At 45.3% G+C, this 14,601-nt stretch overlaps 1 protein-coding gene across 6 annotated transcripts in view; it reads right to left on the reverse strand.

Moving 5' to 3' along the window:
• Window positions 1–2,305: 2,305 nt before the first annotated feature.
• Window positions 2,306–14,601, reverse strand: part of ARHGAP26 (Rho GTPase activating protein 26) — a 466,537-nt gene continuing 454,241 nt past the window's right edge. For 3 of the 6 annotated variants that reach the window (XM_033180801.1, XM_033180796.1, XM_033180797.1), the window contains one exon: window positions 2,306–8,700. In XM_033180801.1, the coding sequence (XP_033036692.1) occupies window positions 8,634–8,700 (67 nt within the window). In that variant the 3' untranslated portion in view covers window positions 2,306–8,633. The remainder of the gene's footprint in view (window positions 8,701–14,601) is intronic. The other 3 variants (XM_033180799.1, XM_033180800.1, XR_004430020.1) reach the window with 2 other exon arrangements.

A 14,601-nucleotide genomic window follows, 5' to 3' on the forward strand; every position in this document is an offset into this window, starting at 1 on the left:
AGCGCAGTGCTTTTCCCACATTTTTGTCCCCTTGGTCAGCCCACCCAGGGGCTATGAGCCCCTGCTGAGTGCCAGCCCCAGGCTGGGTACCGGGCAGAGGTGAACAAGACCTGGTCTCTGTCCTAACTGAGCTGCTTATCAAGAGCAAGATGGGCCTCAAACATTTGATGACAAATCATGAATTAATTATAGGTAGAAAGTACGTGAGGGAGAAAAATGGTGTGATGGTGTGATAGGAGAAAAGGTGAAACAGAAAGATGGCCATCCTCTACTGCCATAATTTCAACTTGCTCATCACAGCTGAGGCAAGCATGACTACTCCTTTTCTTTGTCATGAAGGTTCAGAAAAGGTAGAAAAACAGTTAATAATTCTTTTCAATAACCTACCCCCACCTCCAAATCCCAAAAGGGCATCCAGTCACAGTGTCAGAACACATGTTTCAAGTTTACGGTGGGCACAAGACCTGGAGGGTAAGATGCGATTTGGCACCCAAAGAAAGAACCCATGGACTCATGTTTTTACTAATTTGCTGGTTGGCCTGGGGAAGGCATCAAAGCTACCTGGGTTTCAGCTAATAGGAAGTTGCAGCAGGCTTCATGGGGCCAATGACATAAGAGATGTGACAGATTTACAGTATGACAGGAGTTGCTAAGTGCTGTGGGATACAGAGGGTCTCCGTGTTGATCATTTCAACTTAAAACCTCTGGCTTTGGTCCTCACTATCTGATGTTGACTGGGTGCTGCAGGGTGGCTTTCTGAAGTATGCACCCCGGCATGGGCATGCCCCTTCCCTGCAGATGGTTATTCAAAGCTCTTCCATGTGAGGAACCTCACCCACCCCGCGCAGTTACCATGGAGGTTAGAGCCTCCCTTGGCTGCTGTGCAGGCTGCAGTCAGCCAATACTGACTAACCCCGCATGGTTAATTAGTGGCAGCTTAGCTTGGTGCTATTAAAAGCAGGCCAAGCCAATGACATTGACACATTCAGGTAGGAGAGAAGTGTGGTATCTGAGTGCAGGTTGAGAAAGAACTGAGAAAATAAGAAATTAGAGCCACGACTTAATTCTCATGAGCAAGCATGTTTGGGGTCTGAGAAAATCTCTCATCACACTCACTCTCTAACATTTACCTAATTTCAACTGTCAGTCAAATCCACTTCTAACCCAGGTGCTCTTAGGACTAATCATGCAGTCAGAACTGAGTGAAAAAGACCAAGCTAAAAACCACAGGACGTGACAGTTTGCGCTCTGCTCTGAGTGGCTGCTAAAAGCAAAATGAAATTAAAACCTTCTGCTAGGAAGGCATGAAAGTTGAAGTAACTGGGAAATCTACTGGAAAGGCCAAGGACAAAGATAAAACACACACCACGTATTTCATTCTCTCCATGAAGGATCAGACATAGATGTACGCCATACTCAGAAAGCCTTGCCTAGTTACAGGATGACCCACACAAGTGGGAGGCGTTGGGTGCTGGGGGAGTTTTCCAGAGGAGGCTGTCAGCTCAGTGAGGGCAGCAGCTGCTGCCAGCCTGTGCTGTTCACAGGGGTAAACCAGGGCCTTAAGTGGCAAATGAGGACAAGTAGACAGCTCACGTGTGACCCACACATTTAAATAGCCCCCTCCCCTTAGAACCAGGACCAAGGGAGCTTCACATCCCTTCCTCCTCTCCCAGGGCAAGCTTCTGAAGCCAGAAGCCTCACCCTCAGTCCCCGGAGCGCTGGCTTCCCCATGCCCCCTCCGCTGAGCATGTCGGGGAGCCCTCTGTGCTTGTGGCGGAAGCTGGGCGCTCACTGGAAGCCTGGGTCCCAGGCTGCCACTCAGAATGTATCTGGAAGGGACGTGATGAATGCGAAGACTCAGTGATCTGGGTTGGCCTGGGACAGCGCGCGACAAGCTCTCAACAACTGATTTATGAGCCAGCTGTGCCGAGGGCATTGCCTGTGTTCTGGCTCTGATGATTCCATCCTTGCGTTCATGAGGTTCCAGAAAACAGGTGATTAGAAAGTCAAATTTAGGAAGAATAAAACAATATGTATTCTAAGGGAAGAAAGTTAGAAATGTGAAGTGGACTGTGACTCTTCGGGCTCAATTGTTTAATATGCCTGATGAGCAAATTCTTAAGTTTCCTAGCATCTGACCTCTTCCTAAATGGAAAGCAAAGCTTCTCAGAGCTCATCAGAAATCAGCACTGTAGTTGTCACCAAAAACTGCAGGATCGCGACCTTGGATCATCATCTATATATGCTTATTTGAAGACATATTAAAGTATGTATTGAGTCAAACTCTATCAGAAACTCAAGAAAATACCACCAAATGGAAAAGACATTTAATTCAAAAATCATACGTCCACTCATTTCATAGGGATTGTCACATAAACCAACCAAATGTAAGAAAGCCAAGTTTCAGAGGCCTCTGAACAGAAATTCTATTTTCTTTATAGATGTATTTTGTGACACAAAAGCACATTTTTTAAAAGCCTGAACATGGCAACAGGGCTAACGGTGACAAAGGTCTATTCTAGTCACAGATTACTTTCTAATTACAGCACTGGATTCTATGCACCAGTCAATAGTCAATACTGAAGTTTAGAACAGTGCGTTATTTTAAAAGAAAAGATTAAAGTGCCATTTAATAAGTACTTTATTGATATGATATCACACAGCACTTTACAGTATACTCAAAGGTAGTCTAAATTATGATTAAACATGCAAATATTTTCTTTTCCAAAATGTGGACAAAATGTCTTTTAGAGTGCTTCTGAACACTAGCCTTAGCTACTAAGCATTCATGGGTTTGACCCTTTTTGCAACATGACTTTAAATAAGTTAACAAAGAATGTAGCTGTAGATAATCATTTGATAAGTATGAACAGTTTTTAAATGGCACTGAATTTACATCTTTGATCATTTTAATAGGCCATCAACAGCCTCTCTTCTGTCTCTAATTCTCAACCTCCAAGTCTTAAAGGCTGTAAAGGCTCAGCAAGTGCCAACTCATGTGGGTCTCTGTGAGTGTCTGTGTCTTCATAGATGTAAATATGCGCTGTATATACACACACAAATATACTTTCGAATCAACAGATGTGCATTGTCAGATACAAGGCTGATTTTGGCATAACCAAGAAACTGGATCTGGATAACCAAGAAAGCCGCTTTTAGGTGTCTGGATAACTTTGTAGAAATGGTTGATGTACAACAGTATAGGATGTCTTAGCCTCTCCAGGACTGCTCCAGGTAACTAACATTTTGTTTATCAATACTCTGGTTCTGACTATACTAAAGCGAGTTTTGACATGTACATGTCACGTCATGTCATACCCACACAAGGGTCTGGGCCTGTGCTAAGCCTTTATTCTGTAAAGCATTCCATCTTGAGAGACGTTTTGTAATGTCCGGCACAACTTTTGTAAAAATATTAGCTGTGAAATTTTTCTGTGATTGCTTTTTTTTTTCTCCTCAGTAAGCACAATATTTATCCTTCTAAAAAAAAGTATCCAAAGCTCCTTAGGATAGTTCACCTTCCTCTTTCTCTCTGGTCCTGGTGTTACTTTGCATCCAGTACTTTTTCCTCCCAAGAATACAGGTGCTTCCACTGGAAGACCACATTTCAGCAAGGACTGGCTCTGAATAACACCTGGATTCTCTCTATGGCCTTTCCCTCCACTTTGGGAAGCTCTTTAGTTAGACAGGTACTGTAGGCGGCACGAGAAAAAAGTTAATTATTACTTGTTGGAGTCTTGTCTCAGGCATGCTGTGGGGCTGGGCAAGATTTGCCGCTCTGCTGCTGTTGTCATTTTGATGCTACAATTACAGAGCGGTGGTTCAGCACCCAGCCGATCGGTGTGGCTGCCAAACACATTTGAGCATGACAAGATACATTTTTTAGACACCAGCACGGGGTGGGTGAGAGGACATCCTGCTGACTTTATAAAGGGATGTGGGGCAGGGTTGTCGAGGTACGTGGTGATTGTCAAGTTTGCCAGAGATGACAGATAATTCCCTTGGCAGAACACCTAGGTCATTCCTCTTAAAGTCAGGTAGCTAACAGGCTGTTTGGTTTCTGCAGTGCTGGCTACCTACTTGGGGAATACGGTTGCTCAGAAAACATTCAGTACTTGGGCAAATTCTGGGAGCACCATGTCCACAAAACTCAGTCATCCAGACTTGCTTTCGGGAGCAGAAGCCAGAGGATGACAGGTGCCAACAGACAGGCAGGGATCAGGTTATCTTTGGCTTCTTCTTTCTGTCTTCCTCCCCTTCATCTGTGAATGGTTTTGGAGCCTCTGTAGTCAAGACAGAGCTTTTAGTGAGACAGCAGTTGCCATTTTCAGGCAATAGAAACTCAGGGTAGAGAAGGCCCTCCCTTTGAGCCGCAGGTATGGCACACCCAACTCTGTAGCTCTGGGCAAGTGCCTTGGAATGCCCTTGTCACTAGTATGGCTCTGTCCTGCTAATGCCAGTCTGTCAATACTTGATTGTTCATTCTCTTTGCCTCTCTGTCCGAAAAGCACTTGGCGAAAGGAAATGAACTGATGTCAAAAAGATAGTTTGGTCTGACATAAGAAAACACCTATTGGCCGTAGAAATACTTCGGACATTAAGCGAAAGACTGGCTCCAATTCTAGGACACCAAGGCAGGCCACACTGCACAGGGTCCATCCCTATATACGATTCTTTTGAAAAACAGGAGAGAAGATCTTCTGTCTTGAGCAAGTCAGGGTTTTACTTGCCTGGGGGCAGGGATTTGAAACCAGCTATCTTCTCCTGGCACAGCATTCTTTAACTATGACATTTTGTTAGTAACCTGAAGGAAGAGTGAGAGGCCGCCCTTAACACCCCTAAAAGATTCAGGCTATGGCTAAGTGATTCCTGGGTCTTACAAGGCAAACTGGAGGCTACTGGGGAAGCTCAGGGATCCCGGGCCATGGTCTTCCACTCTGATAACCAATTCATTCTCCTCATCTGCCCTAAAGTTTCCTGTTCACACAGAGTCAGAGGTAGGGGGCATGGATAGGGGAGAGAGTAAAATCTTTTAGTCTTCAAGTTCCTTCCTACTCGTTGGCTCATATTCTGAAGTTTATCCAGTTTTGTAGCTAATAGGAAGGAGGGGAGCCTGGCTGCGCAAAGGGAAACACAGCAGCCATCTGTCAAGGGCACCACACAGACACAGGGAAGCTGGGGAGGGGTTACCTAAAAGATCCCATTGGCAGCCATCTGTCATGGACACCACACAGCCAGCCACAGGGAAGCTGGGGAGGGGGTACCTAAGAGATCCCATTGGCAGCAACTCATGGGCACTGCACAGACACATGGAAGCTGGAGAGGGGGTTACCTAAAAGATCCCATTGGCAGCAGCTCTGTTTCTCCTGGTTTCAAATCAGAGCCAACTCAGGAGCGAGGGACATACTTCCAAGCAGTGAAGCTGGGGCCACGTGTCTACAGGGATGCTTTGTGAGGCACTCCCAAAGCAAGGATCTTGGCCTTCTGTTCCTCCACATGAGCTCCTGGTAAGTTTATGATGGGACAGATTACAACTTCAAACATCAAATGTGGTCGGCCATGGTGGCTCACACCTGGAATCCCAGCACTTTGGGGAACAGAGGCAGGCAGATCACTTGAGGTCAGGACTTCGAGATCAGCCTGGCCAACACGGCAAAACCCCGTCTCTACTAAAAATACAAAAAACTAGCTGGGTGTGATGGCTCATGCCTGTAGTCCCAGCTACTCGGGAGGCTGAGGCAGGAGAATCACTTGAACCTGGGAGGTGGAGGTTGCAGTGAGCCAAGATTGCACCACTGCACTCCAGCCTGGGCCACAGAGCGAGACTCTGTCTCAAAAATCAAACAAACAAACAAACAAACAAAAACACAAATAAAAAAACTCCATTGTATGTGTTAAAAGCATGATGTTGGTCTTTCTTTGGGAAACACAATAGTAGGTGAATGCACATCCCGAGGCCCCCATTTCCCAAGGTCTTCTTGTCCTCAAGTCCACAGATCTAACCTATTAGTATACTCCCTTTCTTCTCGAGTTTTCTCCAATGGCTTTCTTGAGTTCTATCTTGGTCCTGTCCATTCTTAATTCTTATTCCCTGATTCGATGGTAGTGTCTAGCTTGCTCTTGGGTGAGTTCCTGGAAAAGAGTCGTATAATCCTTGAGCTGATAAATTGAGTAGTGAATCGCCATGACAAACCCCTGTTAACTTTAAAACCACCTGTGAAGCTATGATGGCACAATCTACATCCCTCCTGGAGTCTTCCTCTTCCTTTGGGATCATAGGGAATTGGAGATGAAAGGGAAGAGTTTAAAAATGTTTAGGAAAAAGGAAAGCAGCAGCACATTGAGAACTGAACATTCTAAGAAGATGGTTTTTTAAGAACTTACAGACACACACAAAATTTGAAAACTAGCTTGTCCACATTTCTGAAGTCTCAGAAGATGTGGAGAAAAAGAAGTAAAGAACACAGCAATTGACTCATCTCTTTCTGTCCTGATATCTTGGGGGTACCAAGAAATACACCTGAGAAGAAAGACAAAAAATCAAATGCCTGACCCCACTTATTTAAATCCTGAGCTTCATCTTACTACTAAGTAGGCATTCTTTGAAAAACTCATTGCCTGGAGATGCTCTTCCCATCTCCAAATCCAAAGCCCAAGGGATGCTCAGAAACACATGACGACTGAACACCACTGATGTGTCATGCCCACCAATGGGACAGCAGAGAGCAAGGCCATAGGAATGTCTTCTCTTTCCTTCAGGCCGAAGCGGGGACAGTGACCTTGACTCTCTTCAGCTTTGCCGCCCCCTCTCCCTCTTAAACGTACTTCTTCAGCAACTGAAGACTAAGCATGTGAGCAACTAGCTTAAAGAATATCAAATATAAAACTTTGCCATATAGTATTTCAAATCATTCTATTTACAAGTTTATCTTTTCAAAAAAAAAAAGTAAAAGATACAGTAATTCCACACAATTCAAGTTTTTCTTTTCTTCTTTGAAGTTTCCTAACAAGGAGTTCCAGAAACAGGAACCACTCTGACGCAACGCTGCCATCCAAGGGGCTCCTGGGGAGCCTGACCATCCATCGGTTTGTAGTTTGTCTAGAGTCACCTTTGCAATGACATTCACATGTGGAAGATATGGATGACTCTGTTGCTTGAAGGCCAAGTGAATTTGAAATGTCCAGGCAGAACTTCCCCCCGCCCATCCAAGGCAGCCTTCCACAAGATCCAGCCTCTTTTCACCAGCAAATTCCCTTTTTCAGAGGGTACCCATCCCACCCTCTAACCCTGGGTTTCTTTCTGAATCACAGTGGCCTATATTAGTCTCATGCCTCAAAAGACTGAGAAATAATTCCCTTTTTCGGAGTGGCAGTGAATACAGATGTCCTTTTAAACTATAGGCCATACGGTTAGCCTAGGAATTAACCTTGAAAACCACCACAGCACCAGTGTTCAGCAGCCCAGAGCAGGGCAAGGGGGCTGGCCAGTGGTGGGTTAGAGGCAGGCAAGGGTGGGAGCAGGGATGGGTGAACGGGAAGACATGGGGAAACCAGTCAGATGGTGTCACCCATTGGGAGGCAGCATCTTACCCTTTAAAAAACAAACATCAGTTGCATGGAGAAACAGAAATATTAAGACTATGTAATTTAATCTCAAGAGGTTACTAGGGTGTGCTCCAAATATATCCCGATGCTGCTAAAATTCATCAGAAGGGGAACAGTTCCCAGCTACTATCCCGTCTGCCTCAAGTAGACCACCCTAATTCCTTGATCCTGCGCTTCAAGTTGTTAGAAAACCATTCAATAAAAGGATACCAAAAAGGGGAGAGAAAAAATGTGTCATGCAAAGAGGATGTGTTATTTTATTTTTTTTGGTTTGGTTTTAGAGTAGGTTGGGTTGCCGTGGTTACTAGGCGATGGATGGCAGCCCTTGGTGGCAAAGAGGTTCCTAGCCTGGGAGGGAGAAACGCAGGGTGTGTGTGTTCCCGTGCATGAGAAGACTGGACTGTATCTCACTGATGATGGGCCAGCGGCTGCTTTAGAGATGGTGAGAGATTGGATCTTATATAAACAGTGCTTTAACCCTCTTCATCCTGCATGCAAACAGACTCAGCTGCCTGTAGCACTTTAAGTCTCAAGTACTGAGAGGTGGGGTAGAGAGAGTGCCTACTGTAAACAAAAGCAATGGATCCAGCCTGGATCTCAGCGCCAATTTCTTCACCCAGCCCCAGCAGACTTAGCTACGCAGTGTGCTCTCGGGGACTGACTTCCTCTTTCTGAAGGTTGGGCGTTTGGACTGTTGAAACAAAATGAGTGCCCCCTATTTAGGGTACTCATGAGAAAACGGCTTTGCAAGTCTTCCTCTTAGTTATTAAAAGCAAATGGTCTCCTCTGCTGATTGACTTCTTTTCTTGCAGTATTGATGAGTGTTGGCTGAGATGATCATGGAGATGAGTGACACCAGAGCTCACAGAAACATTCATGTTGACAGGTAGCAACAGAGTCAGTCACGCTGCATTTCTCAGTGGCAAAGAGAAATGGCCTACGACACTGGAATCAGCAGTTGTCATGGATACCATGTAAAGCTCAGCAGTTCTGCTGGGGCCCACGGTTAGAGGAACTCCACGTAATTCTCAGGGATGAGGCCAGTCTTTCCGTTCAGAGTCCCCTCCAACCAGCCAGGCTCCTGAGATGGGTGAACTGTACAGGAAGGGGAGAGAAAGCGAGAATAGATGGCGTTACAGATAGAGCAGGCGGCAGATGTGTGTGTGGGGTGTGTGTGTGTGTGTGTGTGTGTGTGTGTGTGAAGGAAGCTTGAACAATGAGTACAATCACTTATTAAGTTACATCATTCTAGAAGTTTACAGGTTCTGAACCTTTTGTGGGATATAAGCCTTTTGATGAAAGCTGTCCTGAAAACTTTCTTCACAATGAAAAAGGAAACAGTCACAGACATTCAAAATTTTGCATACAATTTTAGGGGTTTCATAGATTTTCTGAAGCTCCTGGTTTAAACTACAAAGAAGTGACAGATTCCTACTATGTAGGTTAGAGGGCAACAACAATTGTCCTGGTCCATCCATACATGTATGTATCCTTCCTTCCTTCCTTCCTTTCCTTCCTCCCACGTACTCACTCACCTGCCTGCCCAGTATCAACTATGTCCTCAGTGCAGTACCCATAGAAGACTAAGAACTAGTCTCTAAAGATATCCAGCATCTAGAGGCTGGGCCTGGTGGTTCACGCCTGTAATCCCAGTACCTTGGGAGGCTGAGGCAGGTGGATTGCTTCAGCCCAGGAGTTTGAGAACAGCCTGGGCAACATGGCAAAACCTCATCTCTACAAAATATACAAAAACTAGCCATGTTTGATGGAGCGTGTCTGTAGTCCCAGCTACTTGGAGGAGGGGGAGTGCCGAAGTGGGAGGATTGCTTGGGCTCAGCAGGTCGAGGCTGCACTGAGCCGTGACTGCACCACTGCACTCCAGCCTGGGCAACAGAGCAAGACCCTGTCTCAATCAATCAATCCAGCTTCTCATCATCATCTCACTTTCCTTCAAATCCTTACCCCTTGCTTCTAATTTCCTTGCAAATTTTCTGGGTTTTTTTTTTTTTTTTTGGTGGTTGTCATTTTGAATAGCCTTTGAATAGCCATTTCTCTGTTTCACTCACACTCTTTCTTAGTTTTCTTTCCTGTTCTCTAGATTTCCCCCTCCTCTATATACCAGCTTAAAAATTCTTCTCTTCCTCCTTCTATTGCCCTTTGATTTTTCAGTATCCAAAGAATGTATATCTACTTTTGTGACATCATGATCCATCTCCATGGAAACCATTGTGATATTATAAAGATTATCTAAAATCCAGCTGAGTCTGCAAAGTAGTCAATAGCAGGAAGGAAGAGAGAAGGAATCATGGGACTAAGAAGTGGAGGATGTTCATGCTTGTCAACTGAAGATATACAGATCACTCTGCAGTGAGGCAGGGCATTTACTCTTAATGTGTTAGGAAAGCTCCAATTTTCCAAGATTATTTGGAGAGAATAGATTTTCCCCTATTCCCTTCCTGGGCTAATTAAATGACTTCCTGAGCTTGTTTTAGAAAAGCATTTCCGCTCCGACACTGCTACAGAATTCTAGTTTCAGTTTGTAGGGAAAGACGCAAGAACAGAAACCAAAGGAGGCAAATGGGAGACAGCAAAAGAATCTTCCAGAAGATCAGTGCCAGTCAACTTTGGGTACACCTTGAGTGCCTCCTTAGGAAAAGACAAGGTTAAACATCTATTCGTTGGCCTCCAAAGTTGGCCAATTTCAGATCACTAAGCCTCAGGAATAAATAGCAAGGATACTTTGGGTTCATGACAACCCACACAAGACAGAGTCTGGGAGAGAAGTGCCTTGGAAGAAGACACAACTTAAAAGCAATCTGGCCTCTCCAATTACCAAAGGTCTTCCATGCCACTCTTAAAGAACACCCAAATACCCCTGCCCTCTGCCTATCCCTCCAACCAAAGCTTCCAAGATCACTTCAGTTTCTGCACTTCATACTAGTGACAAGACCCTCTTCCCTTTAGTGGGTTCTTGCAAATATGTAAGGAGCTGGTGTGGATAAAGCACTCGGCACAGAGCCAGGCACAGAGCAAATGCTCAGTACAGGCTAGTCAGTAGGAGATCCTGGATCGCGACTTCTCAGCAAGACCCCCTCCTAGTAAAGACCTAGTAAAACCAGACGGCCCTTACCACCCACCTGAGCTTCAGGAAAAATCAAATGTTCAGAATAAAATTAACAAATCAAACCCATTCTCCAAAATAAAAACCTAGAAAGAATAAAGCAACCAAACTGACAAAACAAAAAACAAAAGCCAGGCCCTCCTGCTTTACAGCAAAGCTCCAAGTTGAGTTGTTACTCTACCAGATGCACTGAGTCCATCTCCTTTAGATCTTTCTCCTTTTCCTGGCCAGCTGTTCAACCACAGCACAGGTACTGGGGTGAAAACATTTACAAGGCAATTTGGGGACTAAGGGAAGAATTAGAGGGGACAAGACAGGCCCTCCAAACTGGAGGCCAAAAGGTAGGTCACAGGGGATGGCAGGAGATAACACAGCCTTTGGGTCGGACTGCTGACTCACTGAGCCTTCAAGCCAGGGTTTACTAAAGCATATGCCAGACCATGTGCTTCAGAACCCTCAGGATGCTTATTCAAACCGCACATTCCTGGGCCCCATGGCAAATCAATTAAAGCAGAATCTCTGGGAAGGGGACCCAGGAACCTGTATTTTCATTAGCTCACAGGAAGTTAGGAGCTGTACCTTTTCTGTGCCCAAATGCCTCTGAGTTAAAATGCAAACTGTCATTTACTAATGGGGGAGGGAGGCAGCACCAGTGCCTCCTTTCTTTCTGCTGTCTTCTGTTTCCATGTTAAGGCTTACCTGAAGCCCCACTTCCTTTGTAAATATTACCACGGAATCCCTTCTACCCGCACCCTCCTCTTCCAGATTCCTAAAATGCTCATAGTACATCCCACATAGTATGCATGCGTCCTACTAATATGCTGTTCAAATGTGCTGAGCTTTGCTTCTCTATCTAGTTTTTCAGTGCGTTTTGGTTTGGATTATAGCACTTCCTGGCTCGACAACCTTCAGTAATTCCCTTCTGCCTCGTGAATTATAATGATACAAGCTAACACTTAGATATGTTATGAAGCTGCCGTGTGCTTGGAGTTTTAGACATATTGATTCATTTGATTCTCAGGATCCTAGCTTATATTATTATTATCCATATTTTGCAGATGAGAAAATTAAGGCTCAGAGAGGTAAAATAATTTGTGCATAGTCACAATACTAGAACCAAAATTTGAACTCAGCTTGTTTGATTCCAGAGACCAACCCCCTTCCCACTATATCAGGCCTCTATTTAACCAGAGAGTGTGAGCCATGCTGATAAGGACGATAACATGTTGAGCACATGCCAGGTGGCAGACCTTTTGCAAATACGCGCTTCACACCTGCATTTCCTCCTTTCATCTTCAGAATGACTATGGAGTTGGTTCTGCTATTCTCCTCACTTTACTGATGAAAAACTGTGGCTGAGAAAAGTTAAGCATCTTGGCCAAAACTAAATATTAATAGCTGGTAGACAATGAAAATGAATCAGAGCCCAGGACATCTGATCCCAGAGTCTGTCGTCTTAACTACTACTGCTGTTGCCTAGCCCAATGCTCTGAACATCAAAGATGCTAAGTGCTTGTTGGGCTGAATGGCGCCAGTGTGCAACACTGAACTGCACCAGTGTCCAAGATGCTATACAAACACAAAACGTGTTGCCGCAAGCTGCCTGAGGGGCTCTTCAGCCCAGCAAGCATATAACAAATACAAGCTTCTGGGGACACAGGTGTGCTTCCTGCCAACCACTTTCTCTCAGCTCTACCCCTGTGTACACCATACACCCCTGCGCATACAACGCATGCCTTCTGCCCTCCTTTGCTCACCATGGTCAGGGAGCAAGTGTGTGACTAAGGTCTCTAATGGCTGACTGTCCCCAAAAGGAGTCTTAACTAAAAGAGGTGCAGACCCCTGGGTAATTAAAGTACATTCACTCATTTAAAAAACGTTTACTGAACACCTACCACATGCGAGACACCATGCTAGGTCCTTGCACATAGCACAGAACAAGCAGACAAGATTTTGCTCGGCGGGACAATCAAGTTATAAGCAAGCATATAATTTTAGGGAGTGGTGAAAGGAGAAAGACTAGAGCAGATGGGTAGTGCAAGTGCAGCGGCCCTGCAATGGGAAAAAGCTGGGAGTGATTTTAGAACAGTGGTGGGCCTGTATTTCCTAAAGAGCCTCACGGTGAGTGTGTCTCTCTCCTTAACTCTGCCATTAGTGCCACAGATAACACGCAGACACAAAGGCATGAGTGTCTATGTTCCAGTCAAGCTTTATTTACAAACACAGGCGGCAGGTTGGATTTGACTGGCAGGTCATAGTTTGCTGCCCTTACTTGAGAACATAAAGAAGGTCTGTGAAGCTGCAGGATGTCAAGCGAGGGTAAGAGGAGGTCAGAGGGGTAGGAACTGGGCCCTGGGGGGCCTTGTAAGTCATTCTCAGAGCAGTGGGAGGCCACTGATAGATTTTAAGCAGGAAATAACATGATGTGATTTTCATTTTCAAAGATGACTCTTGCTGCTATGTGAAGAAGGGGTTATGGGAGCAAGAGTGGAAGCCAGCAACAAGATGTGTCAGGCGGCCAGTGGAAGCGCCCAGGTGAGAGGTGGAGGTGGCCTGGGCTTGGATGTGGCAGCGAAGATGGCTGGAGAAGCTGAAGGAGATCCCTGAGTGCTCTCCTGTTAACCCATTTCCTAGGCAGCTTGGGGGCTCCCCTGTGAGGATGTTCTCCATCAGCAAAGGAAACTTGGGACAGGCCTGCTGTGTAGTGGTGCTGTGTCAGGTACCATGGGAATGAACGGATCCAGCTCCTCTCAGATCTTGTTAAAAGTATCCCTAGAACCCAATTTTAGTGACTGCCATGTGCATTTTCCAGGTATCACGAATCATGTTGCTTCAAGATGACTAACGTTTCTGAGACTATGAGCTTTTTCTCTTTCCAGTTACTGTCTGAGGTACTCTTGTTAAAATGGACAGTTTCCCAGTAGATTGGCCAGAGCTGACACTGGAATTATTTCTAGGTATTGCACATCCATTTCCCACTGCACAAAGTCCATGAGCTGACAGTAGCAGCCACTACAGAGTCACAGTAGGGGCCCCTGGAATCCAAAGGCTTTGAGATTAATCATTACGAAACAGCAGACTTTCACCTCCCCAGGCCCCTCCCTTTTCCTCTTCCTTATTCATTCTTCTTAATCCTGACACACACACAAAGACACACACACACACACACACACACACACGTGCACTTTCTTCTGATCGGTTTGATGATTTAATCTGACAGCTACACAGCATACAAATTAAATAGCCTTTACCTAATATCCCCAGTGGTAAACTAACAAGAAATGGAACAAGGAAAAAGACCCCCTCCCCGCCCCCCGCCAGGCAGAATAATAGTGTTCTGTAATGCCTCATTTTCTCCTGTACAGGTGAAGGGGTGGGGAGGAAGAGGGTCTACGTAAGCATTTTCCTCTGGAAAGAAGACCTAATAACATATTTTCAGTTAACCCAATTGAGAAAGTGTACTAACATTTCGTCAGGTCCATTTTCTACTGCAACTCAGTCAACACTGAGAGGTGTTTTCTTTCAGGTTTAATTTGGCCTTTTGCTCCTCAGGGAATTTGAAAGGTCACTGGCAAGGCTGGTTAAAAACAAACCAGCATCAGCAAACTCTGCCACGACTCCTAGAGCCCACAGGAAGGCTTGGGTAAGGCCTCTTACTCATTCAACCAAACTTCCCTCCTGCTCTCATCTATCAATACCTATAGGATTTCTGATGATTACCACGTTGTAGGCGGGAGCACTTACAGAATTGTTAGGTGGCAGGTGGCAGGTGGCGGGCTGGATTTGACCGGCAGGTCATAGTTTGCTGACCTTACTTGAGAACATGAAGAAGGTCTATGACGCTGTAGTATGTCAAGTGAGGGCGAGAGGTCAGA

Source organism: Trachypithecus francoisi, unplaced genomic scaffold, assembly GCF_009764315.1.
Source record: "Trachypithecus francoisi isolate TF-2019V2 unplaced genomic scaffold, Tfra_2.0 Lachesis_group2, whole genome shotgun sequence".
Taxonomy (NCBI): Eukaryota; Metazoa; Chordata; class Mammalia; order Primates; family Cercopithecidae; genus Trachypithecus; species Trachypithecus francoisi.